Source organism: Aspergillus pseudodeflectus (assembly GCF_044049435.1).
Source record: "Aspergillus pseudodeflectus strain CBS 756.74 chromosome Unknown BJX68scaffold_2, whole genome shotgun sequence".
In the NCBI taxonomy this organism is placed as follows: domain Eukaryota; kingdom Fungi; phylum Ascomycota; class Eurotiomycetes; order Eurotiales; family Aspergillaceae; genus Aspergillus; species Aspergillus pseudodeflectus.
The window spans coordinates 83,761-111,128 of record NW_027263778.1 but is presented as its reverse complement, the minus strand read 5'-3'; the positions used below and the strand labels follow the sequence as shown (position 1 = coordinate 111,128).

Genomic DNA, 27,368 nt, shown 5'->3' with positions numbered 1-27,368 from the left:
CCATGTCCACCGCAAACTGTACCTCTGTGACCCCAGAATGCCCCGTCTCCGCCACAACATACGCCTACGTGCCTAATCTCGGCGCAAACGCTTTCTTTGCGGCCTTATTCGGCGTTTGCGGGGTTTACCACCTTGCTGTTGGCGTAAAATCCCGGGGATGGACCTTTATGATTGCCCTCGCTCTCGGCGCCCTCATGGAGATGGTCGGGTATATCGGCCGTATACTGATGCACGATAACGTCTGGGATAGCAACGCCTTTCGCCAACAAATCGTCTGTCTGATCCTCGCCCCCTCCCTCATCGCCGCAGGCATTTACTGGTCTTTAAAACACATCGTCCTCTACCTCGGCCCTGAGCACTCACGCCTCCGACCCAACCTATACCCGTGGATCTTTATCGGATGCGATGTTGGATCGATCTTCCTTCAAGCAGCCGGCGGTGGTGTCGCCAGTGCAGGTGACGACAATCCCGATCGAGTCAATGCCGGAAACAACATCATGATCGCTGGAATCGCGTTCCAGGTCGGGACGATGGGGATCTGTGGCCTTCTCGGACTCGACTTCGTCTGGAGGGTATACAAGTCGCGCAAGGCCGCAGGGGGAGAGAAGCCGCCCGTCAAGGATGGAAACAAGTTCTATCTCTTCTGTGCGGCTGAGGTATTCGCTTATGTTACCGTGCTCATTCGGTGCATTTATCGGTCTGTCCTTGCCAGTCTTTGGAGGTGAGAGTTGATGCTGACGAAATAGGTTGCCTGAGATGGCTGGTGGATGGGGAAATGAGCTCATGCAGAATGAGTTGGAGTTTTTGATTCTGGATGGGATGTAAGTTCTACCGCTGCATACACTAGCTGCTTCCCTTCTAGATGATGGCATATACTGATTGATCTTGTAGGATGGTTGCGTTGGCTGTGGTCGCGCTCTCGGTCTTCCACCCTTATTGGCTGTGCCCGTCTATTTTGAAATGAGTATGAGTATGACTTGAAAACGAGGCAGATCAGTTTGCATAAACGAGATAGATATTGGTTTCTTCTTTGACCTCCAAGGGTTTAGCGATCGATGGAATTTTCTTGATGACTAGATGATGAGTTAGATAGCCTTGCCAATGAACGATATTACATTCATGAAAACTGGTCTACCAGTTGCAGGGTTCTTTCGAGTAACCGTGCTACTTGATCCAGATTCTACCAGTCATCTCTCGAGATAACTAGAAATGAACCACTTTGCCTGAGAAATGGCGTTGACCACCACTGCTCCTCCCTGAATGGGGCAGAAACAATCAATCAGAATCTGAGTCAGGGGCTGAAAACAAAGCATGTTTAGCGGCCCTCGAGTCTCGGATAGCTTGAATGAATACATCCGATTGGCTGTCAGACCGAGTAGCCTGGGGTCCAAATCTCGCGGGTTCGTCACTGCCTAATTTTCGTCAGCTTTCTTTCTGAGAGCCGCCGTCCAAAGCTAGCTCCAGCCAGGCGCCTAAGCCATGAATCCTGATCTTTAATTTGAGCCTCGATCAAACAGGGGGCGATCCAGAAGTGTAAAAGAAAGCTCACAATGCCGCCGCTCAGATCTCATCGGAAATCCCGGACGGGGTGTCTGGTGTGTAGGAAGCGACGAGTCAAGGTGAGCCTAATCCGATGCAAATCCCGGTCACATGTCAGATAGAATTCTTACAATGAATACGAGCTAACCAATCCAGTGCGACGAATCAGGTCATCCCTGTGCAAACTGCAGCTTCCGTGGCCTGGACTGCGCGTACGCCGATCCCAGAACGTTGGCCGGTGGAGGTGCAGGGGAAGAAAGAGCTACGCCATCGCGCACGGAGTCGCCGGCGTAAGCACAATTACCCTTACCTGGGGTGTTATCCCCCAAGGATAGCCTTGCTCCGCAGACTCCGCCATCACTCCCACAGGCGGCGGTATCACCCCGACTCCAGTTGGAGCTCATGCACACCTACTCGACGGAAACATACAAGAGCCTCTTCGCGGAACCGACTGACAACCATACATGGCAAGTCATGGTCCCGCGACGCGCGCTGGAAGAGGGTGATGGGGACAGGGCGAATGGATTCCTGCTCGACGGACTCCTCTCCGTCGCAGCACTGCATACGGCCGTTCGGCTAAGCAACAGTCCGAAGCCAGAAGTCCGAGCGCGGAAGCAGGTATACGTCGATGTTGCAATGGAATATCAAAGCCACGCGCTCCAACCGTTCCAACGAGCTATCCAGCAGATTTCAAGGGAGAACTGTGACGTCGTCTTCGCGCACTCGCTGATTACCATCGTGAATGGGATCGCGGTTCCGCAGGTTCTCCACGTACCAAAAGGCCGCGGGGAAGATTCCAAGATGAATATGCTAGAGACGATATTCACTCTCTTCGAACTCGTTCAGGGCACGGCGGAAATTAATCGCATAACGGGGCCCTGGCTTAAAGACAAGGACCCGTGTCTGGTATATCCGGATTTCTGGGGCGCGGCGAGCGGGACGGCGCTTGACACCGAAACGGATGCAGCGCTGAATAGACTCGGCGCACTCAATAACGCTCAGGTAAAAAGCAATAGCGGCCGGAATGTCGGGAACGAGCGATTCGCCCTAATTGAGAAAGCAATTTCCCTCCTTCGGAGATGCTTCCAGCGCTATACTGCACTCAATGATCCCGTTTCAGTCTTGACTTGGCTCGCGACGGTCGATCGCGGGTTCGTCGACTGTCTACGGCGCCACGAGGCGCTGCCGTTGCTTGTGCTTATGCATTGGGGTGCGCTGCTTGCGAGGTTGGAGGGGGTTGTGTGGTGGGCGGGCGGCTCAGGGAGGGGGCTTGTCGGTGATGTTTTGGGGATTCTGAGGGTTCAGCATGAGGGAATCAGGGGGGTTGATAAGTCGGAACGACATGGTGGAATGCGAGGAGAAGAGGGCTTTGGCGGTGCATTGAACTGGGTACGGGAGGATTTGGGGTTGTGAATCGTGGTAAAGGTGTAAAGTCTGACTCTGTTGCTAGTGGTTACTGTGTGCTTAGTAGTGGTGTATAGGCCCGTTTCCTCTGATCCTTGATCAATCGCACAAGGGGATCCGTCTCTCGCTGGAGAGCTTTGCCATAGATAGTGACGTACTTACTGAAGCCGCGTCAACCCCACCTTTGCCTAGTCTCGGCGATGTGATTCGTATTGCCGCGTACATCCCCCGCCTGCCTGACCCATGCCCTGATTATAAGAACACCATTAGGCGTGAAGCATACACAACAGACCATTCGTGAATAATCGCACTGTTAAAGCTCACCTACAGCAGAATCAGAGCTAGAGCTATGACCTCTCAGACACAAAACCCTGAAGTCGAATTCCGCAACTGGCTCCCCACTGCAGACCATACGCCGGAACACCCAGCGAGTCTGGACGACGAAACACGCCGTGACCTGATCGTAAATATCATTAACGCAATTCAAAAGTATTATCTGAACCAAGACGCTGCAGCACAACTGGCAACGACACTTCGCGCCCGTGTCTCGGAGGGCATATACAACCACATCTCGTCAGGTACAGACCTAGCACGCACTGTAACAAGAGACCTCCAAGTCCTAAGCGGGGACAAGCACTTCCGATGTATTTTCGGCATATCACCCGAGGAGCCCTCGAGGGAGGAACAACGGACCACACTGGAGAAAATGAACTACGGGTACGGGGATATCAGAACCCTCGACGGGAGTATTGCGCTTGTTGACATGACGCTATTTCCACCTGTCTATTGGGAACGTGTTCGTGATAAGATCCAAAATGTTCTACAGAGCCTCTCAGGTGCGGCTACGCTCATCATTGATCTGCGGAATTGTCGAGGCGGGGATCCGAGGACTGTAGCATTGATCGCCAGTTACCTGGTCAAAAGTGAAGGCAGTCCCTGGCTGAAGATGGTGCGGCCCTCTGATGGCATGACCGAAGTCCTCCGCGGAGAGCCACTCCCCAAGGACGCGGTCTTCAGTGCTACAAAACCAATATACGTCCTCACAAGCCACGCCACGATCTCCGGCGGCGAGGACCTCGCGTACGGGCTTCAGGCACGGAAGAGGGCTACGGTCATTGGGGAGAGAACGGCTGGTGCAGCTAATTTGCCTCGCGCGTGTGTTTTGCCTGGAGGGTTTGTGCTCTGGGTTCCGCACAAGTATCCAATTTGTCCGGTTACTGGTGGGAACTGGGGGGGGGGGTGGGGATTGTGCCTGATATCGTGTGTGAGGCAGAAACCGGCGTTGACAAGGCCGTTGCGCTGGCGATGGAAGGACTCAACTCGAGGAAAGGATCCACCATGGAGGAGTGAACGGGAGTGCTGAAGACGTAGACCATGGTTACACATTGCATAACCTCAAGAACCGAAGATCTCGTGTACACGGCAGATACAAAAAAGCAATAGTAACCAGGAGGCAAACTTCTGCCATAGCTGGTCTACCCTGAGCATATATTTCATCTTGGTGGTTTTCCCTATAGATTCTATGTAAAAATCTAGTGTGTACTCTTCCTCGGCGGAATGGGGAGGGGGTTGAGGCAGCGCCTATTGTTACTTTTCAAAAGGAGGACGCTACTCCAGAAGCGATTGCCATGACAAACAAGGCACTGATTTTGGAGAAAGGCCTCATCGTCAATACGACTGGATAGACTGGTGATGGGACACTGATGTGCCGAATGGACGGTTTGTTGGGTGGCATATGTTGCGTACATGCCTTTGAATGTTTCTCCCTTTTCCATGTGTCTGCCTCTATCTCAGGTTTCTGGACTCTAGTACTGAACTAAGACGGATGCACCCACTACGCCGACACTTCCTCCCCACGAAACGCCTGAATTGCATCAATAATCTGCACCACAGCATCCCAAATCCTTACTCTATTCTTCAACCCCTTCAACTTCCCCCAATGAACCACCAAATCCCTATAGAGTTGATACCAATTCGTCCGCTCATACGGCAGGCGAATCGGGCTAAGCTTCAACATCTCTGCTCTATCCGGATCCTCAGGCCACTGCCACCTCAAAGCATCTTTAATCCACTCCTCGGCGATCTCGGGCATATCCTGGCGGATGATGTTGATGGGTTCTTCGAGGTTGCGGAAGAACTTTTCCCGCTCTTGCTTTTGCTTTATAAGGTCTGTTGCTAGGAGTGTGCTCCAGTAGTATGGTGCTGGGTCGGACGACCATGCTTCGTAGAGGGCGGGGATTTCTTTCACGAGGAGGTGGTGCCAGAGCGAAATGGGGAGGTGCGTGAATGCGCGAGAGGACAGGCGGAGGGCCGCGATATCAGGGGAGGCGAGTTGCCAGATGATGATGTGGATAAGCTCAGGTGGTAGCGAAAGAAACGGGTCTTTTGCGCTGGTCGAGTCGTGGAGCCTCGCCCTAGTAGGGAATGGGCTATTCTGTATGCTAAACGTTGCGTCATCTGATACAATAGACGCTGCCACGATTGGAGCCAAGTCTGGGATAAAGACGGGGTTCGCGACCAGATATTCTCGGCCCGCGCTGTGTTTCCATACCTGCTCTTGCTCGTCTCGTACATCATCTGGGTGCGTGACGGGGAACTCGTTCTCTTGCAGAGCAGCGCGGTCTCGGATCTGCACGAGGGCGTCGATATCAACGCGCCCGAGAATCTGCTTACTGGCCTGGATGAAGATTTCAAAACATGTAGGGTGAAAAGGAAGCCCTGTTTGGTTTAGCTCCTCTTGTGTCTACCGGGGCCTTGGTCAGAATATAGGCATCCAACCTCACGCTCATGCAGAGACAGCATAGAATAGGTACGCACCGTCTCGATATAAAACGCACTCTGCGACTGCCACCCAGCGCCAACGCCATACCTCGCGGGTTCAACCTCCATGTCCCACAGACCAGTCGGCATCCGATCAGCGAGTCCCGTCAGGAAATACTCGCTGTCCTTTTCAAAGTTCATGTCGTCCGCAGCGGCGGCTGGCTGCCAGTTGCGTGGTTTGCGAAGCAAACACTGCACGGTATGGCAGTTTCGCATCTCCTCAGTGGATATGGCGTGCGGGAGGTATCCCTCGGTATTCACACAACCAGGCCCGGCGATGTGCTCGTGATGCCGCTGGATCAGACGCAAAGGCTGCATACCCTGGTTGTTAAAACCTTCTTCCTCCTTAAGCGGATCAGTGGCTGGGGCATCAACTGGCAGGAACTCGGTATCGAATTCGGGGATTATAGGCTTGGCTCTGAATATCCACTCTTGATCAGCCTTTGATCCGACATCGTCATCATCCTCATCATCATCGTCATCGCCTTCACTGTCGACTTCCATTTTGCCATGGCTGAACTCGTCCTCGGACAGGTTCGCATCGGAGTCAAACTCAAGCGGCCCATCCTCATCCTCTCCGACACTTTCATAAATATAGTCGGGGTCACTGTGCGAGCTCTCATTATCTGGAAACATGCCCTCAAACATAGCCGGGTGACCGATCGCAAACTCGGCCGCCCTAAAGACCATCGAACATCCGGTTTCATCGGAGCACCGCGGCCGGAAGCGCGAACTGTCGTCGTCGTCGTCGTCATCGTCATCGTCATCGTCGTGACCGCCTTGCTGCCTCGCATTATTGTACCAATCTCGGCCCTCCACCCAGGACCCCGGATGTCCGCCAAAGGCAGCAGAGCGCGGTTCGTCGGGGCCGCGGATCCGGCTGATGTTAAAGCTCACCCCGCAGATTTGGCAGAGTTCCTGTAATCGTTTCCATTAATATCGCAAGTGCTGGAAAGGTGTGTTGAGGGTAAATTTGGCCAAGTGATAGGATCGTGTACCTCTGTGTAGCCTGGTAGATTGATAGTAGAACGGTTTAGCAGGTCGCCAGCTCGGTTTTGCGTTGGGTGGTAGTACGTACCCATTGCTGCAGTGATTTGCCCACCAGCTTCGGATGATGGGTGCGTGCGGGGTAAAGCAGAGGGAGATGGACAAGGTAATGCTCCTGAGCTCGTATTTGTTGGGGGATCGTCTGCTATTTATCCGAGCGCCGTTGGCAGCCCTGGAAACCAGGCACCAGATACGACCTGCGATCCAGCCAATAGGATACCACCCGCCAAACATTGGCGTGTTTTTTCGAAGGTTCCTAGGGAGGTGAATCTAGAGATTTTGCGTTCAAGGCTTTTTGCTGAGTAGGTCCCTCTCGAATTTATTATTAAGATAAATAATATCATCTATCTAGGTTCGTATGAAGAGAGTGTGTTATAGTATGTTATTCTACGATTAATATATATTAATAGGTATATTCTTCCGTGGGCAAGATGGTACGTCTTTAAATAAAGTACTATTAACACGGGCTAGTAAACAAGGCTGCTATAAGCAGCAGAACATTAGACAACTTTTAAGTGATTCTAGTCCAGGGTCTGCTATTTCGCCACGTCAAGAAACTGCAATTTCAGTGTTGTAAATATCAAGGTATGTAAAGGTGCTGTGCCAGGTCACGTGTCCTTCCAAAGTCTTACCAAAAGACCAACATGAATCGCGAGATACCTCGCGATTCCCCTGGAACCCATTAAGTAGCGCACTAGGACCTTGTAAGCCTGAGATCAACCACGACGTGGGATCTTCCAAGGCCTTGCAGAGTATGTCCTATACTTCACATAGTACCTAGCAGGCCCCAACATCACCTAACAGGGAAGCAGTTGCGAGCGCACTAGTTAGTATTATACCTCTTCCAACACTACAAACATTATATATCTTAGTATTTGTGCTGTAGCTATGTGGCTGTGTCCATATTCTTTAAAGCTCTGTGCTTCATTACACTGCACACTGGAGTCATTCATGAAGGTCTTTGCAGGACACCTCTTATCTACGCACATTATCATGGCCATAGTTTGAAACTTCGACACAAGTCTCCGTACAGCTCCAAGGGGTGCAGACACCCACGAGAAGCAACCAGTTGCAGCATCCCGGAAGTAGAGCTCCATACATGCGGGTGCTGGGGGACGCTATTGTGCGAGTATGGAGGAGCAGCTTCGGCAAAGATTGGCGGGCGTTGTCAAAGCAGTTCGAGCCTCGGGCTTTCGTATGGTAACTCCATTATAAACTCCTGCGTCCAAAATTGTCGCCGGCCTGGAAAAAACGCACGCATGGAATGCTGGTGACATCAACACGGGGGCCCTGGCACAGTAACCCGGTACTAGTGACGGCCACCTGGGCAAGCAACACCAAATCCGGACCTCGCGTGGCTAGAATGTCCCGAAATGCGGGGGTGGCACGGAGAAACCCCAGACATCCGGGGTATTCCATCCAGTCTTCTAGAATAGGCATTCACAACCCCCGCAGTCAATCCACGTGGACACCCGTAGAGCACCAATATCGGCATCGTTTCTTTAGCGCCGGGGTTATCCGGTCGTGGCAGCTAAGTTGAGGCTGGGCTGGGCTGAAACGCATCCGCATGCACACAGCATAAGCAGCAACTTTAAGCGCAGGGATGACGCTCCCCGAAGATTACCCGCGCCATGCAGTCCGCATTGGACGGGTCGTTCCGAGGTGGTCTCCCTCCCTCCCCTATTCACCGACGTGCAATATTTGTTGTACCCCGCTCGAGGGATGTCCGAGTTCAATCATACGGGCACTATTATACCCCATCAGGGCGTCTGGTGCCTTTCCACCTTGGTGTGTACTTTGATATCGTGGTAAAGGATATTTTCAAGCTTACTGGCGCGGAGATAGCGCCTCTCGTCCGCGATGGGAGTCTAGGCCTCAGCCGGGCCCGCAGAACAAGGTTTGACTGCACAAAAAGTTAGACATGCGCCCCTGAACGGAAGCTTGAAGCACCCAGCGCGTGGTTAGCGTCGTCGTTCAAAAAGAAAGCTACTTCTCCGGCCCGTCTCCGGTTGGGAATTCTCTCCACAGGAAGAATCTGGCTCCACGCATCCCCGGATTTGTCCCTCGATCGGTGTCGAGGATAAAAGGATCGACATCCCCTCTATTCTCACTGTTCAAACCGCATCCTCCTCTTCCCTTTCTGATATCTTCTCACCCAGTTCTACCCCTACTATTCGCCCAGAATGGACCCCGAAAAACCCACCTCCGCAATCCACGACGAAGGGACAGAACACCACCTCGCCCACCTAACGAATCAAGAAGACCACGCGCGCTCCAAATGGGAAGCGATCAAAGCGCACCCCTGGGCATTCGCTTGGTGCATCTTTGGCGCGTGGACAATCCTCCTCGTCAGCTTCGAGAACCAGGCTGGCGGGATCGTCGTCAGCATTCCGCAATTCCGCAAGGATTTTGGGACGGCCTTTGGGGGCGATTATGTCCTTGATACCACCTGGCAGTCGGCGTTTCAGGGGGGCCCGGGGGCTTCGTGAGTGCATCTTTTTTTTTCTCTCTTTATTTGAGCGCGTTGGGGTACGTTGCTGATGTTTGTGGATTGTGTAGGATGGTTGTCGGCGCCCTCGGAGCTGCAGTCATTGCTGACTGGATCGGTCGTCGAAACACGCTCATGATCGCTCTTGTTATCTCATACGCTGCTGTTTCCCTCGAGGTGGTCTCGACGACGAATGAGATGTTCTTTGGCGGCAAGTTTCTCAACGGCTTCGCTGTCGGCGCGATCCAAGCTGTTTGTGCGACGTATATCGGAGAGGTAGGATGATGTCCTCAATCACGAAGCCATTGCTTTATGCTGACATGACAGATCGTCCCACTCGCTCTGCGCGGCCTCATGACCTGCCTCATTGCCCTCGCATTCACACTTGGCCCGTTCATCGTCTCGCTCATTGTCAACGAGCAAGGCAGTGTCGAGTCACGCTGGGCCTATCGCTCAATCTTCGTAGCCCAGTATGGTTTCGCAGCTGTCACCACAGCCTTCATCTTCTTCATGCCGGAGTAAGTGCCATAATCCTCAATAATCCTAACTTATCCTATCCATAGTTAACACTTCGGGTAGATCACCCTGGTGGCTCGCAAACAAGGGCCAGGACGAAAAGGCCCTGCACAGCCTAAGCCGCCTCGGCTACAGCACGTCCACCGGCGAAGCCCTCGCGCGCCTCTCAAACATCAAAGTCACCCTCGAAGAAATCCAGCTCGAAACCTCGGGGGTAACCTACCTCGAATGCTTCCGCAAGTCAAACCTCCGCCGCACAATCGTCTCCATCGCTCCGCTCGTCATCCAACAATTCACAGGAATCGTCTTTGCGGCGTCGTACTCGACATATTACGCACAGCTCGCGGGATACAGCACGGATATGAGTTTCAAACTCCAGGTTACGCAGCAGGTCCTCTCCATGGTCGGGAATATCACCTCGTGGTATCTGGTCGATAAAGTCGGGCGCCGCGATCTGACGCTCTACGGGACTGCCGGGTTAACAGTCATCCTGTGGGTGATGGGCGGACTCGCCGTTGGCGGAAGCGTCGCCGAACTCCGCGGCGCAGTGGCCATGATCCTGCTCTACTGCTTCTTCTACAACGTGACAATCGGGGCCACGGCATACACATGCCTAACGGAAACAGCGACGTCGCGCCTGCGGATAAAAACTATCGCCATTGGACTCGCGACGGCAAACTCCCTTGGCGTCATGTGGAGTTTCGTGCTGCCCTACCTCTTCAATCCCGACCGGGCAAATCTAGGCGGGAAACTGGGGTTCGTCTTTGGGGGCCTGTGTTTCCCGTCCATTGCGTTTATCTGGTGGTATCAGCCCGAGACAAGGGGGAGGTCGTATGAGGAGCTGGATGAGATGTTTGTCAAGAAGGTTCCGGCGAGGAAGTTTGGGGCGTATAAGACGGAGGTTGAGGGGTTGGGGGAGGCGGCGGTGGTTGCGAAGGAGGCGGAGGGGAAGGCGTAGTGGGGTATGATGGGCCTTAACTAGGATGCGAGATGATACCGCATAGTGACCCTGTCTGGATGGGCTGCTGATGAAGGGGATGTCGTGAATTCTTTACCTTCTAGCGGTACGGCCGTTTGGTAGCAAACAGAATCATATTGGTGTACATAGCTCAGGTAAGATTTACAGCCTCACATGGGTGGGCAGTGGATAATCTAAATCCATTCTCCGTCCGTTATCCGACTCTCGAAGTCAGCGCAGCTGTGGATTCTTGGTCGTATCTTCCCATGTAGGGCGAGCCAAGAGCGATACATAGCTGAGGATTTTCCTCTTCAGATTTGAGCTTGTATCCTAAGGTATGTACTCTCCTCTCACGTACTGACACCCGTAGCCAGCCCTTGTGGGTCTCGGTAGGCGTCGAATTGGCAGCTAACCAACCCTGCCGTAAAAATGTGGTTGTTACCACGTGGGAGTAGGTTGAGGTAAGGGCCCGCTTTCATTGTTGAAGGCTTGAGGCAACAAAGCCACGACCTCATGGATATCACAAAGGCCATTGTTCAGCAGCTAGACCCGCCGTACAATTTGGCAACTGAGAAATACAAAGGAAAACCGTTGTTGACAACTAAATTCATTATGCCCATGGACAACAACCTGTGTATCAATGCCCTTTGTCCAGCACAATGTATAAAGTTCTAATCCATGCCCTTGTAAAAAAAGATCCCCAATTAACGTCCATCCCACCTCCACCCCAAGCGCAACCTCCCAGCTCAATCCCACCTATCCCCGGTCTCCATCTCCACCCCGCATGATTTGCGGCCTCCTGCACCGAAACATGGAGAAGGAGATCATAAACCACCTCGGCAGCCCGTCAAGAATCCGCAGACTTCTCCCGCGGATTCTGGCATCCAACAACACCGTGCGGCTGCTAGGGCTTATCCTGGAGGATTCTGCGCTGGTAGGGCATCTCGAGACATATCGCGTTGTAGCCCATGCCGTTTTTGAGAGGGCGGCGGAGGACAGGTACAAGAATCTGATCACCGAGGCACTTTCGTTGTCCATCTCTAAGAGGTCCTCGTTCATTGCGCAGGATCTTGTCCAGCGGATCCTTGGGATCCCGGAGGAGGGGGTGAGATTGGAGCTCCTGGGGTGGGGGCTTGTGTGTGCTGCCCAGGAGGGCAATCAGGAGTTGGCGGAGAGCTTGCTTCGGGAGAATATTCGATATAGAAACGTACATGTTGCCCTGCAATGTGCTGCCTCTAGGAACCATGCGGAGGTGACTGGTCTTCTAATCGACGACATTATGGACGAGGCAATGGGCGAGAAGCGGGGTCTTGAGGGGTCACCTACACCAGACAGTAGGTTAGCCTCGCTACTAACATACCAGTGCAGCGGCATTACGGCGGCTATCATCAAGGCCATCGACGGAGACTGTTTCCACGCAACAGCAGTCCTTCTCTCGCCTTTTATCGAGTGTATGGAAAGGCTGGACGGGCCTTCGCAGAAGACGTTTAACAAGAACAGGATACTGACAAGGATTCCACTTGAGGCACTGGAAGCGATTCCCCGGGATGTGTGTTTCGAACTCCTGGACGGCAAAATCCCCACGCAGCTAACGGCGACAATACTCAATCGGCTAAAGGGCAATCCGAAAGAGCCTTACGATATAACGATTCAGGCGAATGGGAGATGCGCCCGCGTGCATAGGGATATTCTCGTTTACTGGTCGCCGTATATACGGGATAACCTCGATGTTCTGAATTCTGCTAACAGCATTATAGATATCAGTGGGGATATCTCGGGAAGGGCAGTTGGTGCTATCGTGGAGTTTTTCTATAATGGCGTTGAACTGCCCAGACTTGTGCGTGTCTGTGTTGGTGAAGATAGCTCGGGTGTCAATAAGACGAGGCAAGAGCTGCTCCATGCCGCAAGATTCCTGCGGATCGCGGCGTTGCTGAGGATACTGGAGGACTCGGGAGTAAGGTAGGTTTACTATGTCTGGGACCAAGGTGAGGTTTCTGGTTCTAACTTTGGTTTTCTGATACTGTTTGGTTTGTTTTGCTTTCCTTTGGGTTTTCTTCTTCGTGGTTTGTTTTGCTGTCTGAATTCCAAGAACAATCAACAAAAAGAAAGCATAATAATGGGCCAGTACCAATGTGTTTCAGTATTAAATGCAGGATTATGTTCAAGGAGTATCTCTTTTCTGGCAGTTCTATGCCAGTTGGTCTTAAATCTAGCGTAGCGTCATTTTACTGGAAGAGGTAGAGAGTTTCCCGTACAATAACCACGACAGCTCGCCGTGGAGTACGCGAGAGGTATACATTGTAGCAACGGAACCATCTCTCAAAGTCCGAGGACATTCGTCCGCAACCGGTGTACAGGGCCATTCTCGTATACGTTCATACTGCTCGCCGATGCCACGTAGGAAGTCTCAGTCACTTTTCTAAATAATAAATATGTGCGTAAGGACCGGTATTCATATTATCATGTACAGACAATGTCCTAACAACCCAGGAGAATTAATAGATGTAATAGTATAATCTAAGAACCAACTGATATATGAAACCTTCATGCAATTAAATTAGCCCAAGTGATAGGTCATGTGAAGCTTGAAGATTCCAGATTTCCCTACATTTTCCAGTCTTGTTTTTGCAATTAATCAGAATAGTGGTGACAAAAGGCATCGCATGCTGTAGAGAAACAAATATGATAGTACGCTCTATCCCACGAGGGTTAACTCTCCTCAACAGGCACCATTCTTACTGAACTCCTCTGGAGCCGGAGATTCAAACCTCCTCCCCGTCCGCTGCTCCAAATAATTCAGGAGCACCGCATACCGAGAGAACAGGTCAGAGTGGTATTCGTGTGGGAGCACACAGAGGCCGTATCGATCAGTGTAGGCCGCAACGGCGGTTGTCATATAGTTAAAGAAGAGAACCAGCTCCCTCTGCGACCTGAAGCAGCGCGGCTCCAGCATCTCGGGCCGGAACGGTATGGCGTTTATTGAGGGAGTCCCTGTGGAGAATTGATCACGGATGCGGCGGCGAGGCCTCCACCGGATGGGGTTGTAGCGGCCGATCTTCTCAGCTAGGTCAACGTCTGTAGGGCAGATGTTAGTAGGCATTCTGGGAGGTATTAGAGGGATGGATCCATGCGGTTCCCTTGCTCACTTACCGAAGCGGCCAGATCCTTCCTTGGCGATGAAATCGGGGATTTCCGGGAGCCCATTGATGAATTGAAGCATCATGGACGAATAATGGTAAATCGTAATAGAGCCAAAAGAGCTGTTGGTGGATTTAGGTTCGTTGACGTTGTCGTGGTTGGTTATATGGTAGATGATTTGGCTATGACCTTGTGGTCGAGCGAGCGGTCATTATATTAGTTCTAACTCATTCTCTTTCATAACCCTTTTTTTTTGTCTAAATGACTCTCTGGCACCCAATGACCGTGTTTGAGCTTCTGCCAGTAACAAAGTCAAGGCCTTATCGCCACGTGTCTTTGAACAGAACAAAGAGAAACAGGGGTCTTTGCTCTTTATGTATGCAACAACATTCTTTGCTATTGTATGAATCAGGCAGAACCTCTTACACCTATAAGGCATGACCTGGAACCAATTACCTTGACTTCAAGATTAATGGGTTATTATGTATTAGCTAGCCCATGTTATGACCTACCTTCCTTTGTTGCAATGCTAAGGCGATTCGATAGGCATAACCCCAGAAGGAAATTCCTCCAACTGTCAGCTCCATCTTAACTTTCAATCCGCCAACGCCACCTGGCCTGTATCCCAGAATTCTTGGAACATCGAGTATATTTGTTAGTAGTGCGACCCGTGTCCTTGCGTGCCTCAAAGAGGTTCTTTCTTTGGGCTCTAGGACATTACCTGTCTCTGTATAACGTGGTTTTTCTGTTTAATCTAACAATTACCGTGCCGCTGAACGATGAAAGAAATGTGTCTCAGAGTCCTTGGTTCTGGTAATAACCTGAAGTTTGTGGCAGTAACAAAGATAAAGGGCCATTTGCTACCAAGACCGCATGGTTTATGCAGCAGTCGGAGGGAAAACAGGCGCCTGGTCCAGAAAAGCAATATAACCAGGGCGCTCCCGACGTACAATTGGGCAACTTTACAACGGACATAATTTCAGCTATCCACCAATATTACAACACCCAACCAAACTATACCTGAGTCCGACACATTACCTAGCTTAGCAAATATATCCCGTCTGGCACGGGCAAGGTTTGGCCATATTAGCGAACTCCGCAAAGTCCCCGAATTTCATCGCAAAGTAAGGCACTGGGCGTTTGGGTAAGCAAGTCACTTATTCCATGCCCCGCTTTGCGTAAGAATCGAACTCCTACTAATATTACACACACTTTATAGATGCAAAGTCGGTCGAGGGAATCAGGGCCCTCACCTCGTTCGATGGGACCCCCGCCGCGCGGGGAAAGGACGGCGTGCGCTGCGTCCCGAGAATCTAGAGTCGGATCGTAAGCTTCAGCAGCAGCTGGATGTTTTCCGGCGACACATGAATGCCCTCGTGTGCGACTATTGGAATGAGAATAGAGACTGGACTAGTGGGGAACGTGGATATGACACGGAATTGTTCTCTCGGTATGCAACCCTGCTGAATTATTTGGAGAGCCGGTCTGGTCGGAGGATTCGTTTTTGATCAAATCCTGCTGGGGTTGTTGACATCTGGCCCTCAACTGCGCAGTTCAATAGCATCGTATATAGTCTGTTTTGAAATGTATATTTTCACCCACCAAGAATCCATCTTTATAGTCCACATTAAACACCACAGCGATGTATGATTACTCACCAAGAAAGCGGAATCCAATACTTCCTCCAATGCTCCTCTGTATCCGCCTCCCTAAACTTGCCAACACCCCCCTGCACTCCATCCTCTCCAACGACCCAGTCCCCCTGCTCCACACGCTCCGCCCAGCTGTCCAATACCTTGTGAATTTGCACAGAGTGACCATGATCGATCCCATTTGAAAGCCATGCCTGCTGATACAGTGAATCGTGATCCCTAACCCTGATCAGCTCTCCATTGGACATTCGAGCCTTTCTGTTGCGTCCAATGGCAAAAGGAAGACGCAGGCTGCTTCCGTTTGCAAAGTACTCTGGGTGTCTGGTGACGACATTGTCGATGAAGAGGCCACGGCTCCGCATATTCTGGCCTCCTGCTCCCCCTTGCCCTTCTTCTGGGTCCATCTGGAAGACGCGCAGTGAGCATCCGCCCGGGTATTCGAGTTCTCCAACACCTTGATCCAGGAATTCAGCGATAGTCGGGAACCGGATCCCAGGCGCTAAGTAGCGGAAGCGGACTGTCCACGTTGACACTGCGCTCAGGAACACATGCGCGAAGGAGTCGGGTGGGATAAAAGCCTGGTTTAGCGTGACGGGGTCGTGCCACGGGAGGGGAATCTCTGGCTTGGTGGTGGTGGTGGTCTCCCCCATCCGAGACTCAATAGCAGTAATCAGGCGGCGCAAAGCGGCCACTGCTTTGGAGACGTCGGTCTTGGAGTACGGATTCATCATCCAGGGCTCTTCGATTGACGGTTCCTCATCATCCTCGTTATCCGAATCTATTTCATAGGAGAAATCCCGGACAATAGAGACTTTGCCTTCATCGGCCATTTGGAGGTAGCTGTCGAGTATCACCTCGAGAGGCATCCAGGCCCATTCATGCAAACATGTATCTCTGGTGTCATCTACATGGACGACATAGGTGGCTTTGCATGTGTGCTGGTCAAAACTATGGTCCGTCAGCGATGGAAATAAGAGTAAGAGCTGAAAGGATCGAGGCAGCTCACAGGATCCCCTGCTCATCCCCCAACATGAACCCACTCGAGACATAGAGTAAAAGAAACCTGTCAGGTCCAGTCATATCACGGTCTAGAAGCGACACGATATCCTTCGGCACAGCAAGACAATTAATGAAGAAGAAGAGACTCTGCCAGTTATTCTTAGACTCAATCGTGTCGCACAACACGTTGTACGCGCGCTTGAGGAATTCAATCAGCGAGGGGTGGAGTCGGCTGGCGAGTGCATCTGGCGGGGAGTAGTACTCCCACCATGTTGGCGGCTGAATCCACTCATTGCCCGCGCCGGTCCAGCCTCTGAAAAGGAGTTCGTTATGCAGGGCAGCACATCGCTCATAGTCCATGTGTCCAAGGTGGCGAATAGGATTGGATTCTGTTATACGGTGCTCTGCCGCCATGGCTGACAAAAAAGAAGTCTCCGTGTTGGATGTTGCAGGTGCTTTGGGAGGAGGAAACACTAGAAGGACTTTTATCCGCTCTCACTAGTGGAGGTCACATGACAAGAACTTGTTGTCGAACTTGCGGGTCCAACGTAATGACTTGTATCGAACCTTTGCTGCGTGCCTGCTTTTATGGAGGTCTCTGCTTCTTCTATCTAGCTGCGATGTACGACTAAATACATAAAATAAAGGGGTAAATGACTAAACTAAATCGGGAATATCAGAATATCAAATGACCGAGCAGATGCTGAATAAAACAAGATCCTAGCGGTATCCTAAGGTCGACACTTGTCAATCGCGAGTCAGGCGTCTCGATTCGTAATCCTTGATATGGCAATGCGCTACACTCCTCCAGATGAGGTGTCATAGGCGATGGGCTTGGAAAACGCCTTTCGAGTACTGCCATCCTACCACACCGCAAATGACCATGTTTTATTGGTTCTGGCGTAGCGTACTGCTTCGGAGCGGGAAGAGTGACTATGCTATCCTTACTGCCCGACGTGGGGTCCTCCTGGTTCAAATCTGACATGCGCCTGAATAACAGTTCCCAGCAGCGCAGTACTCCTCCGTACTTCCACAATAGCCTGAGGTTGAGCAACAGTCTCCGAATTGAGTTCCTGTGCATGTTTTATTCCCTGCGAAGTTTGGACCGCACTCTCCGTTAATACTTGGTCCTCCAATATCGGACTCGCATTCCCCAGAATAGCAGTTCCCTGGGCCACAGAAATCTGACCCATCTCCACAGTACCCGTAGATCGAACAGCAACTAAAGTGAATTAGAAACAATGGGCACCCCTATTTGTGAACAATTGTGGATAAAAGGAAGCGCGAGGGTCACTCACGGGCCGAATTTTGGATTACTGCAGGTCTTGAATGCCCAATCTGGACCACATGTACCATTTGTGGTGGCACCATTATTAGGCTCGCATGCACCAGAAACACAGTTTCCAGGACCACAATAGTCTACACCAGTCCCACAATAGCCACTCGTGGAGCAGCAGCTATGGAGCGCAATTGCCGTTAGTAATGGTCTTGGAAATATAATCAACACTTCAGGGGTTATGAGTCGGTTTACTCACTTTCCAAAGGATGATCCTCCACAGACAGAATTTCCATGGGATGGTCCACATGTACCATCTTTAGAGATAGTGGCCTCGGTCACGGGAGCGACGCAGATATCATAGTCAAGCCAAAGGTTTGTGCAATCATCCCGCAGCTACGGAAACAATGTTAGCACATTCAAAAGACCGCAACATTAAAGAACTCACATATGTATTGAGCAGCTTGAGGTCTCTAAAGGAGATGCCACTAGTATCCCCACGTTAGTAACTCAACAAACAAGGATAGAAATCGCCAGAGCCTACAATCGGAGTGCTATCGTGTTGCACTAGAAAGTCTGGTTAGCTTCGCCTATTATTCAAGTGAGCAGGAAATAGTTCCGTACCGTGTCCCCAGATACAACTTTGTAGTACCGACCGCATGCTGGCGTGGTACCAGTTTGTGTTGGCTCTGCTGGAATAGCTAAAGTACCGGATTAGTTAGAAGCAACGTTTGGGCTGTTCTCGCACGGATTTCGGTGTACGTACCGGTTGTGTAATATTCACTAGCGCCGGTCGGCGCTGCAATGACTGCAGAAGGTTTGTGATAGCCACCGGGAGGCCTGGTCGAACATTGTCATCAGTAAGGCGGAATTCGTAATGGCTCATGGTAAGCACTTAACTCACCCTCTGCACACTCTTTGCAAGTGGTTCAAGAACCGGCAAGAACCTTGGATATGTGGATTCCAGGCAAGGAACTGGGTCAGTGAGACTGGAAACTCGTCCGTTGAGTATCGAGCAATTAAATCTTCGCTACCTCGATATTAGTCTCATATTGCTCCCTGATCGGAACTTTCGGTAGTCTTACCATGTGGGGTTACCATCAAATTGAGCTATATCACAAGGCAAGGGGAGACAAATGGAGGTTTCAAAGTAACAATCGGCTTCCCCAGTAATATGGACAATCGCCCCTGTGCTAACATTATAAGTATCTGCCAACTCAAAACATGTTAGCTCCGGGTCGGTCTGCTCCACAAACTGCCCTAGGCATGTACCCGTGGGAGACTGATTGGTGGTGGTGGATGTGCTGGGGACTGTTGTTGTTGCGCTTGGTTGAAGTAGAAGGGTTGATGTATAGGTCGAGACAGGCATCGATATGGAGCAAAATTGTTGGATACTGTCGTATTGCTCCAGGAGATAGTCACTGTGTTCACTCTGAGGAAGCGAATATGACATCAATCTCTGTCTCCATATCTTGACAAAACACTCGCTGCAAAGCTAGAGGAATTAGCTACCTATCTTTCAATGGATCGGAGAAAGGTACCAGGCTCTTGTCATATAGACGAGTAATATCTTGCATTTCTGGAGTTATAAATGAGAGTGAGAAGCCAGGATCGTTGCACTCAGGTGGCATCTCATCCTTGTTCGCATTCATGCAGGCGTATAGCGAATAGCTAATAACGAGCATTAATAGTGCACGGGATGAAGTGTTGCAAGCGGAAATGTACATACCGAACATAGTCGCTTCCCTGCCACGCCTGTGACTTTAGGAAACACCAGTTTGACGTACTAATAGTGACTTTAGTAAGATTTTCTTGCTCCGCAGAAGTGTGGCTACCGCCTGCCTACCTGTCCTGTTCGCATACAAGGTCATGCCCCTGAGACCAAGAAAGTGGCATTGCCTTAGCTAGAAGGAGCCCCCCTGGAGCAATCACTGTTTCACCAACGCAATCCTTCTCGACCGCTGCTTGCCACGAGGATAACGAGTCTGCGCATCCTGGAGTACACAGTGTGGTGACTTGTTCTTGAGTCCAGACTTTCGGAGATGTCAGTGGGACAAAGAACACTATTGTCATGAGGTTCTCGAGCAACTTACGATACCGATCCGGCTCTGTGGCAGCCCTGAGTGCGGTTTCTGCATCGCAAAGCACCGTCTGGTTCCTGGGTTGGATATGTGAATAGTCCGTAATAAGAATCTGAAAGAAAAAGCCTGCAACTTACAGTGCTGAAAGACACTGATCAGATAAATCATAGACCTGTTGTACTTGGTGTCGCTCTTGGCTTCCATACAGATTGAAAGCAGAGTGCACTGGGCTGACCAAGGACCAAGACAGCCAGAGGCTGATCATGCCCGTCAGAGAGCGGCTCCAACTCCTCGATTGCATGGCCTTTGCGCGTTGCGTGAAAAGCAGATGGGAAGAAGCGCATACCGTGCCACATACCAGTTTCTTTAAATCGATGCCTGATGTATCCGTAGGAGCCCCAACTCACCACTTAACTAGGGAATAAGCGAAAGTGGCCGCGTGAGATCTAGACTATCGAAATGTCTCAACTTCGAGAGATTAATTATTTTAGCGTCTCTTGGACGGTGGACATCCGCTTGGGAGATGGTCACACAATATTTTCCAAAGCTCGGGGCAACAAGTTGGAACCTTGAAGGGGCAAGTTGTGGTATTGTACGGCACAGGATTGGCTGGACATATCCGCTGCTCGGGCGGGCCGGGGCGCTACAAACACTACTAAATACAAGCTAGGCCAAGGGAGCACTCATTCAAATGGCCGCTAAATTAATTCTTCTTGGCAGTTCACCTGCGACGAAACCTCACTTTCCTGTTTCCACACTCGCGTCGACCTGAGAATGGCCAGATCAAGTGTGGCAAGGCATGAGAGATAGGACCTCTCGGTATCTCGCCTTTTTATGCCGACCAGCAATTAGCAATGGCAGCAATTGCCTTGAGTTACGAAAGAGGTCGCCAAAAAGGAGATCTTCACGATCCTTTGGGGGATTTATGTGGGTCCCTGTTGGTGCAGAAAACTCCAGCCAAACTTGGAACTAAGGACTTCACTGGCCAGTAGTATCACGAACTGAAGACATCCCCTGCAGGAATCCCAAGCAGGCTAGTACCTCCGTACGCTTCCTTGGATTCTTGTTAGGAGGAGACTGCAATCAGCAACAGGTCCTCATTACGCCAACCGTGGTTATGACTGACGTTGAGCGGGTGGCAACCGCTCGGCCCGCCAGGTTCTTCTCGAGTTTCGAGTATGTAGTGCCTTTGTAGGATTGTGCATCAGCTGTACTCTAAGGTTTTGCTTCTTCTCAGAATCCGCTGGTTAGTTTGAGGAAGGGAATCTTTCCCTACCATGTTGATAGACATGCTTTAGGACGGATCCAGGGTCTTCGACAGTTTTCTTTCTTACTGGTCTCGCAAGTAATTTTTGGAGAGGTCAGGTGAGGAGCCATCCGATCCATACTGATCCACCGGACCGGACCTCGGGGGATCGATGAGATATCGTTCAGAACCCCCACATGCCTAGCCCCAAACGCCGTGCCCAGTCTGGACATTCTAAGGGCAATCTCCGAGGCCCCAACGTTATCAGGAGTAAGGGCTTGCTGTACCGTGAAAGACCCTGGGGAGCCTAGCCCCAGATAGGTTTTCCGGTCAATTTCTGAGTACTCGAGAGTGCCCCGTCGCCAGACGATGGTTGAAGTTGCAATGTTCCGGTCTACCCGGCGTGCGCCCATCGAGGTCTAGATGCGCGAATTTTCTGCAAAGGGGAAGTTGTAGACGACCCTGCGAGGATTTTGGAGGCAGCTTGAGATCCCTCATCTCGCTTGTATCTCCGTCAATACCTCTCATGCCCCGCCTCGCAGTCCCATCAGGCTCTACTGGCCGTGATTGGTTAAGTTCCGGTCCCTGGCATTCAACTCAACCTATTGTCCGAATAATTCCTGAGGAGAGATAAATATTCGCCGAAGAACAAAATGTGGTCAATTCTGTGTTGAGCGACTCTCAGCGTTTCTTGGATCTGCATCGGAACAGCATGCATGTTCATCAAGGCCTGCTTGCCGGGCTTCTGGCCGTGGCGGGTGCTGTACGTGCGCAAAATGTCCGTAACACCAGTGCTGTCTACAAAGCATTATATTCTGTTCACTCGGACTCTACGCCGGTTTTTAGAAACGTCTCTGGCCAGTCTGCCAACCCTCTGATTAAAGCTCTCCAAGGTCCTTCTAACAACTCCATTGCTGGCTCGCTTGAAAAGAGGGATGACCTTCCTATCGGAACCTGCGCGCCGGGCATTCCATGTGTAAACGGAGCCTGTTGCAGCAGCGTACATAGCACCCACCCTCCCTCCATTCACGCACAGATTTAACCTGCAAGCTAACGGGCGAACAGAAAGGAATTTGCGGATTCTCCCCTGATGAATGCGGCGAGGACACCTGTATCTCAGACTGTGATGCTAAGGCCGAGTGCGGGCAATATGCATTGCCAGAGTCTGCAACATGCCCGCTCAACGTGTGTTGCTCGAAGTACGGCTTCTGTGGGACGACTGAAGTAGGCTGCCCTCAGCTCTGGAACATGATTGCCCAGCCCTAGAAAGCTTGCTAAACATGGCCTTTTCTACCAGGACTTTTGTGGTACTGGTTGTCAGGCGGGATACGGCGGCTGCGGCTCAGTCGATGAGCCATCATGTGGTGGCAAGACTCTTTCCAGAACCATTGGATATTATGAGGGCTGGTATAATATGATTCTGGCCCTGGGAATTTGCCAACATATATACTGATCATTCTAGGTCCACTGCACGTCCATGTGACAAACGAAAACCCGCGGACATTGACCTTGCCCCTTTAACTCATCTAAACTTTGGTATGTTATCAGGCAGGTCCGGTGGTCCGGTGTATTGGGCAGAACTTACCTCTATCTTTATGCTAGCTTTTGCGTTCTTTCACCCAACAACGTTTGAGGTGATCCCGATGAACGCAGGTGATCAGTCTCTCTATCCTGAGTTCACCGCGTTGAAGATGAAAAAGCCGTACGCAGGACCCGACTAGCCCTACTGATGGACCTATCCTCACAATACTTTCTCTAGGTCGTTAAAAACATGGATCGCCGTTGGAGGATGGAGCTTTAATGTATGGATACATAGCCAATAGTGACATAAATCGGGAGGCTAATCTCCACAGGATGCTACGAATTCTCCGAACACCCAAACCGCGTTCAGCGATATGGCCAGCAACGCTGAGAATCGTCGGACATTTATTCACTCGCTTCGGAACTTCATGCAGACTTGGGGGTTTGATGGTGTGGACCTCGACTGGGAGGTAAGTGTTTCCAGATGACAAACAATTATGTTGACGTGCAAGAGATTCGCTCTGACTTTCCGATAGTATCCAGGGGCAGACGACCGTGGTGGTGTTCCTGAGGATACCGCTAACTTTGTCAGCCTCCTAAAAGACATGCGAAACGATTTCCAAGGCGAATATGGAATTAGCGTTACATTACCTGCATCATACTGGTACCTGCGCTGGTTCGATCTACCTGCAATGCAGGAACAAGTCGACTTTCTGAATATAATGACCTACGATATCCATGGCGTTTGGGATGCGTCTAATAAACATGTAGGGCCCTATGTTCGCCCACATACTAATATGACCGAGATTAGACAAGGACTGGACTTGTTATGGAGAAATAACGTACAGCCTTCCCAAGTCAACTTTGGGCTTGGATGGTATGGCCGTTCTTTTACTCTTCAAGACCCTAACTGTGCAACACCTGGTTGTATCTTTAGCTATGGAGGCACCCCAGGGGAGTGTACAAATTCATCAGGGACGTTATCTAACTCGGAAATACAACGGATAATAACCCAGAATAGTCTCACGCCAGTCATGGATGCTGATGCAGCCGTCAAGTGGATTTCCTGGGACGACCAGTGGGTCTCATATGATGATGGAGAGACGGTCCAGATGAAGCTAGCCGCCGCAAATGACCTATGCCTTGGTGGTGTCCTGATCTGGGCTGTTGACCTAGATGGTTCAGGTCATGCAAGCTCAAATGACCTCCTTGGAATCGGGGCAGCAAATGGCGTCTCTGCTGAAGAGGCTGAAGAATACCGAGAGCAGCAGGAGACTTTGCAAAGGGCAGCAAGTATTCAAAACTCATGTTATTGGTCGTTTTGCGGTCAGTCGTGCAAGCAGGGGTATTCTACAGAGGCATGGTCCAAGGGACAGGTTCCTGGGCTCGAGGGAGATCTCGCATGCACTAACGACGAGACACGAACGTTGTGTTGCGCTCCAGGAACAAACCCCGGCACCTGCTCCTGGCATGGTTGGAGGGGTGTTGGTCTGGCTTGCGCATCTGATTACTGCCCCGAAGGGACCGAGAGAGTTGCAGTCAATTGTGAGTCCAGCGATTATTTTGCTCACACTCCGTTTCTAATCGGGCTTTAGCAAACTCCTACAAAGGCGAAAACAACCTTACCTGCAATGGTGTGTAACAATTATTGACGAAGTATGATTCTCATGAGACGCAGCTAATGGTACCCAGGCGGATCGCAATCATACTGCTGTTCAGGGTTTGTGCCCTCACCATACTCTAACACGGACTCGCTCTATCTCCTAGGTCAAGATTGGGAGGAAAAGGAAGGACAGAATGCCCTCGCTAGAAGAGCTAACGAGGGTCCCACAATCACTCTCAGCGGACCTTGTCTTATAGCATCGGCCATCGGCTTTGCTCTCACTGGTTAGGATTACCTATCCCCTCCACAACGACCATAGCATGGCCCACTAACTCGCGCATAATTCTCGAAATAGCTGAGCTCAAAGGCGCTGGCGCTGCGATCACTAGGTGGTTTCTTCCGGTGGTTTGCATAAGGTCGATTAAGAAACCCCCGGTTCAACCCAATAAGCCGAAGTCCCCCCTGGAGGGTAGCATCGTTCAACGACTCGGCCAGGGTGCTCTTGGGCCGAAGGAATTTCATGAGCCCACAGTGACCTACAGCATTACCTGGGATCCCACATCCACTGCGGTTGCGGATAATGGTTGGCCGGTCAAGAAGTATAAAAAGGACGATCCTGACTGCGAGACGACCTACACATGCAGATACGGTAGGGGCTTCGACGAGGTAAGTGTTCATTGTCCCATCTCGCCAGAAACGGCATCAGGTGCCTCAGGAATGTACTGATCCAGTGTTCCCTTCGTCATACTTAGATCTGTGACAACCAACGTTGGGCCATTGATAAGGCATTCAATGGCAGGACAGTATTCAACAAAATAGACGGCGCTACGGAGTTCTCTGACACTGATCCCGCCGAGGATGCGGACGGTGATACTACCACTTCCTCTACTACGACATCAGGCCGACGCCCAACATACAAGGATAGGTTCAATACTCAGCGAAAGATCTATTATCGCAAAGAGGCCCAGAAGCCAAGGATCCAGGGCCGGAACCGGTGTGATTTGTAAGGCCGAGCATCGACCACTTGTTCCTTGTCAAAAACATATTAATGACAAAATGCTACAATAGGGATGAATTTCCATTATACTCGCTGGAGGAGTCGTTGGATATGGCTTATCAGGTTGTCCGATTTGTCAATGGGCAGGTGAACAAGGCGCAAGGTAACTAGTTTCTCTTTAATCGTTTGCATGTTAAAAGAGATGCAGTTCGCAGGCTTACCACGATGCTCCTGTAGGAGAGGATTGGAGTCAGTGGTTAGAGACGGTCTGGAAACCTTGTTCTAGCCACCGTGTCACAAACCTTAGATTGCCGAAGCCTCCAGTCACTTGGGCATTTTCACCTTTTGAAGAAGGCGATCACCGCGCGAATGCCAATAACCAGAAACCACATTTTATCCAAGCATATGGTGTAAGTCTCCACTATGTTTTCAAGGACGCCAATCGTTTCTGATACTACTTTTGTCGTTAGTGGGACTCGGCAGTTGATAACGTTCATTGTTTTCGTGAGTTCTCCGCTACTACGCCTAGCTACCACACTTGACTCATTGATGCTTCCATTTATACAGCAACATACACATTCGAAGATAATAATGCGATAGTCACCGTGACACTAAGTGATTATGGTTTCCGGGCGCTCGCAGATGACCCGTAAGCTCCGCTCCCTGTCAATTCTCCCTACTCTCACTTTCGGCTGGGAGGGAATCAGAGGCCGTGGGCTCAATACTAAGCGATCAATCTTCTAACTGTTCTCTATCCCAACAGAATGTTCATACCGACTGCCGGTTACAAGTACCCTCAGAACGGCTATCGAAAGCCTCCTAATAAGAACAGGCCTACGGTCATCAAGAATACCAACTGGCTGAAGAGAGAGATTGCTGTTTCGGTTCTGAACCAGGAGCTCCCATTCAGCGCGATCTGGGAGGCTGAAAAGGCAGCGGACTATCTGGAATCCTTCAATCCACCGGAGTCGGAAGCAACCCCAACAAATGCAGCGGATTATCTGCTCCCAGGTGCTACTCCTACCTTGGTAAACAGCTGGCAGCCTTCTAGAGGCCACACACCGGCGGAGACGGGCCTGCCCTCAGATGAGGATGAGGGCCACATGATGCGGCGGCGGAAACAGCACTTGCAGGAACACCAGCGCGGACACGGGCATGGGCATGGTCATGCCCACTATCATTAGAGGATACGGCTTGCGTCCACGTTTGTATGGCCTTGATGCCAGCTTGGCTCTTCACAATGAGCTTTCTTTGATGAACTTCATTTGTTTTCAAGCCAGTGAGAGTTGATGATGACAGCGTCAAAAAGTTGCTACCCCGGCCTAGATGTGACTTGGGTCTACGCCACATAGTCGGTAACATAATAGACGCTCGTTTGTACGTAATTCTTGTTGCATGGACGTTCAGCCTAGATTTCTGATCGGCGCGGAATGTCGCGAAGCTTGCGACGACAGGGCCTCATTGCTGAAACCCCCTAAAATACGACGATATGTATCACTGGCGGCCATACTTTCACCTGCTACCATTGGCTTTGGACTTTTGGCAGCGCCAAAAACTTGACATTATACAAAATTCTCCCAAGCCGCTTTAACTATCTGGATGTTTTGATGCTCCAAAATAATGAACATGACTGTTTTACCTTGAGGCCGGTCAAAGAGAACAAGCTCTCTTCATCCTATCTATCCAAGGGGCATTCCCAGAGGATTGGGTGGATGATTCAACTTTGCCAAGGGCTCTAGGTCATTGTTATGACACTTGAGTGAGAAAGGCAATTTTTCCAGCCTCTAAAACGGCGCTTCCAGCATGACCTACTAGAGTAACCAAGTTCTTTCAACTCGAGAGTTCAACTGCACATCCTATCCTTCAGAGGGTCTCAACAACCTAATAACATGAGCCTTACTGCCAAACCTTTTAGCGGGTTGGATTATAAGAGCCGTTGATATTATTCGCTCACTTTACCCAGTGTCATGGGTACAGGTGTCTGAAGTAGTTCCTTGACGTGTTCGAGGACGTAGGCTTGGTTGAGATGGTGATACTCGTATGCCGTGGATTGTTTGCCTGGCTTATGCAGTTGCATGCAGTA

General features: G+C 50.9%; 9 protein-coding genes across 9 annotated transcripts; 6 read left to right on the top strand and 3 right to left on the bottom strand.

The window, feature by feature from the left end:
- Positions 1 to 2: 2 nt before the first annotated feature.
- Positions 3 to 964, top strand: BJX68DRAFT_261013 (RTA1 domain-containing protein; the record flags this gene model as incomplete). The annotated part of the gene is made up of 3 exons (XM_071044043.1): positions 3 to 697; positions 747 to 821; positions 892 to 964. The coding sequence occupies 3 exons, from the start codon at positions 3 to 5 to the stop codon at positions 962 to 964; spliced, it is 843 nt and encodes a 280-aa protein (XP_070904732.1).
- On the top strand, positions 957 to 2,952 carry BJX68DRAFT_275495 (Zn(II)2Cys6 transcription factor domain-containing protein; the record flags this gene model as incomplete). Its single annotated transcript, XM_071047860.1, has 4 exons — positions 957 to 1,619; positions 1,696 to 1,829; positions 1,875 to 2,838; positions 2,905 to 2,952. The coding sequence occupies exons 1-4, from the start codon at positions 1,551 to 1,553 to the stop codon at positions 2,950 to 2,952; spliced, it is 1,215 nt and encodes a 404-aa protein (XP_070904731.1). The 5' UTR covers positions 957 to 1,550.
- A 550-nt stretch (positions 2,953 to 3,502) lies between these two features.
- On the top strand, positions 3,503 to 4,141 carry BJX68DRAFT_224203 (uncharacterized protein; the record flags this gene model as incomplete). The annotated part of the gene is made up of 1 exon (XM_071038232.1): positions 3,503 to 4,141. A coding segment is annotated over exon 1 (282 nt), but the record flags the coding sequence as incomplete, so codon positions are not given.
- Positions 4,142 to 4,637: 496 nt separating this feature from the next.
- On the bottom strand, positions 4,638 to 6,920 carry BJX68DRAFT_224201 (uncharacterized protein). Its single transcript, XM_071038231.1, has 3 exons — positions 6,842 to 6,920; positions 5,761 to 6,772; positions 4,638 to 5,686 (listed from the first exon to the last, which is right to left on the bottom strand). Exons 2-3 carry the CDS (start codon positions 6,451 to 6,453, stop codon positions 4,778 to 4,780), a joined length of 1,602 nt encoding a protein of 533 aa, XP_070904729.1. The 5' UTR covers positions 6,454 to 6,772; positions 6,842 to 6,920; the 3' UTR covers positions 4,638 to 4,777.
- A 1,863-nt stretch (positions 6,921 to 8,783) lies between these two features.
- On the top strand, positions 8,784 to 10,995 carry BJX68DRAFT_77265 (general substrate transporter). The gene is made up of 4 exons (XM_071049742.1): positions 8,784 to 9,295; positions 9,370 to 9,574; positions 9,626 to 9,816; positions 9,878 to 10,995. Exons 1-4 carry the CDS (start codon positions 8,994 to 8,996, stop codon positions 10,770 to 10,772), a joined length of 1,593 nt encoding a protein of 530 aa, XP_070904728.1. The 5' UTR covers positions 8,784 to 8,993; the 3' UTR covers positions 10,773 to 10,995.
- Positions 10,996 to 11,583: 588 nt separating this feature from the next.
- Positions 11,584 to 12,735, top strand: BJX68DRAFT_261009 (BTB/POZ domain-containing protein; the record flags this gene model as incomplete). Its single annotated transcript, XM_071044042.1, has 1 exon — positions 11,584 to 12,735. One exon carries the CDS (start codon positions 11,584 to 11,586, stop codon positions 12,733 to 12,735), a length of 1,152 nt encoding a protein of 383 aa, XP_070904727.1.
- A 2,589-nt stretch (positions 12,736 to 15,324) lies between these two features.
- Positions 15,325 to 17,008, bottom strand: BJX68DRAFT_224198 (uncharacterized protein). The gene is made up of 2 exons (XM_071038230.1): positions 16,569 to 17,008; positions 15,325 to 16,510 (listed from the first exon to the last, which is right to left on the bottom strand). Exons 1-2 carry the CDS (start codon positions 16,973 to 16,975, stop codon positions 15,565 to 15,567), a joined length of 1,353 nt encoding a protein of 450 aa, XP_070904726.1. The 5' UTR covers positions 16,976 to 17,008; the 3' UTR covers positions 15,325 to 15,564.
- Positions 17,009 to 17,533: 525 nt separating this feature from the next.
- Positions 17,534 to 20,433, bottom strand: BJX68DRAFT_275493 (uncharacterized protein; the record flags this gene model as incomplete). The annotated part of the gene is made up of 14 exons (XM_071047859.1): positions 20,056 to 20,433; positions 19,931 to 19,995; positions 19,684 to 19,870; positions 19,567 to 19,623; positions 19,379 to 19,508; positions 18,923 to 19,332; positions 18,742 to 18,867; positions 18,604 to 18,677; positions 18,462 to 18,538; positions 18,382 to 18,404; positions 18,286 to 18,325; positions 18,097 to 18,233; positions 17,860 to 18,018; positions 17,534 to 17,783 (listed from the first exon to the last, which is right to left on the bottom strand). Exons 1-14 carry the CDS (start codon positions 20,217 to 20,219, stop codon positions 17,534 to 17,536), a joined length of 1,899 nt encoding a protein of 632 aa, XP_070904725.1. The 5' UTR covers positions 20,220 to 20,433.
- A 1,443-nt stretch (positions 20,434 to 21,876) lies between these two features.
- BJX68DRAFT_261006 (uncharacterized protein) lies at positions 21,877 to 26,469 on the top strand (the record flags this gene model as incomplete). The annotated part of the gene is made up of 17 exons (XM_071044041.1): positions 21,877 to 22,140; positions 22,230 to 22,388; positions 22,462 to 22,571; positions 22,627 to 22,700; positions 22,767 to 22,866; positions 22,924 to 22,966; positions 23,018 to 23,155; positions 23,222 to 24,230; positions 24,281 to 24,319; positions 24,378 to 24,572; positions 24,644 to 24,954; positions 25,041 to 25,291; positions 25,357 to 25,448; positions 25,523 to 25,695; positions 25,756 to 25,789; positions 25,853 to 25,934; positions 26,049 to 26,469. The coding sequence occupies 17 exons, from the start codon at positions 21,877 to 21,879 to the stop codon at positions 26,467 to 26,469; spliced, it is 3,495 nt and encodes a 1,164-aa protein (XP_070904724.1).
- Positions 26,470 to 27,368: the final 899 nt, after the last annotated feature.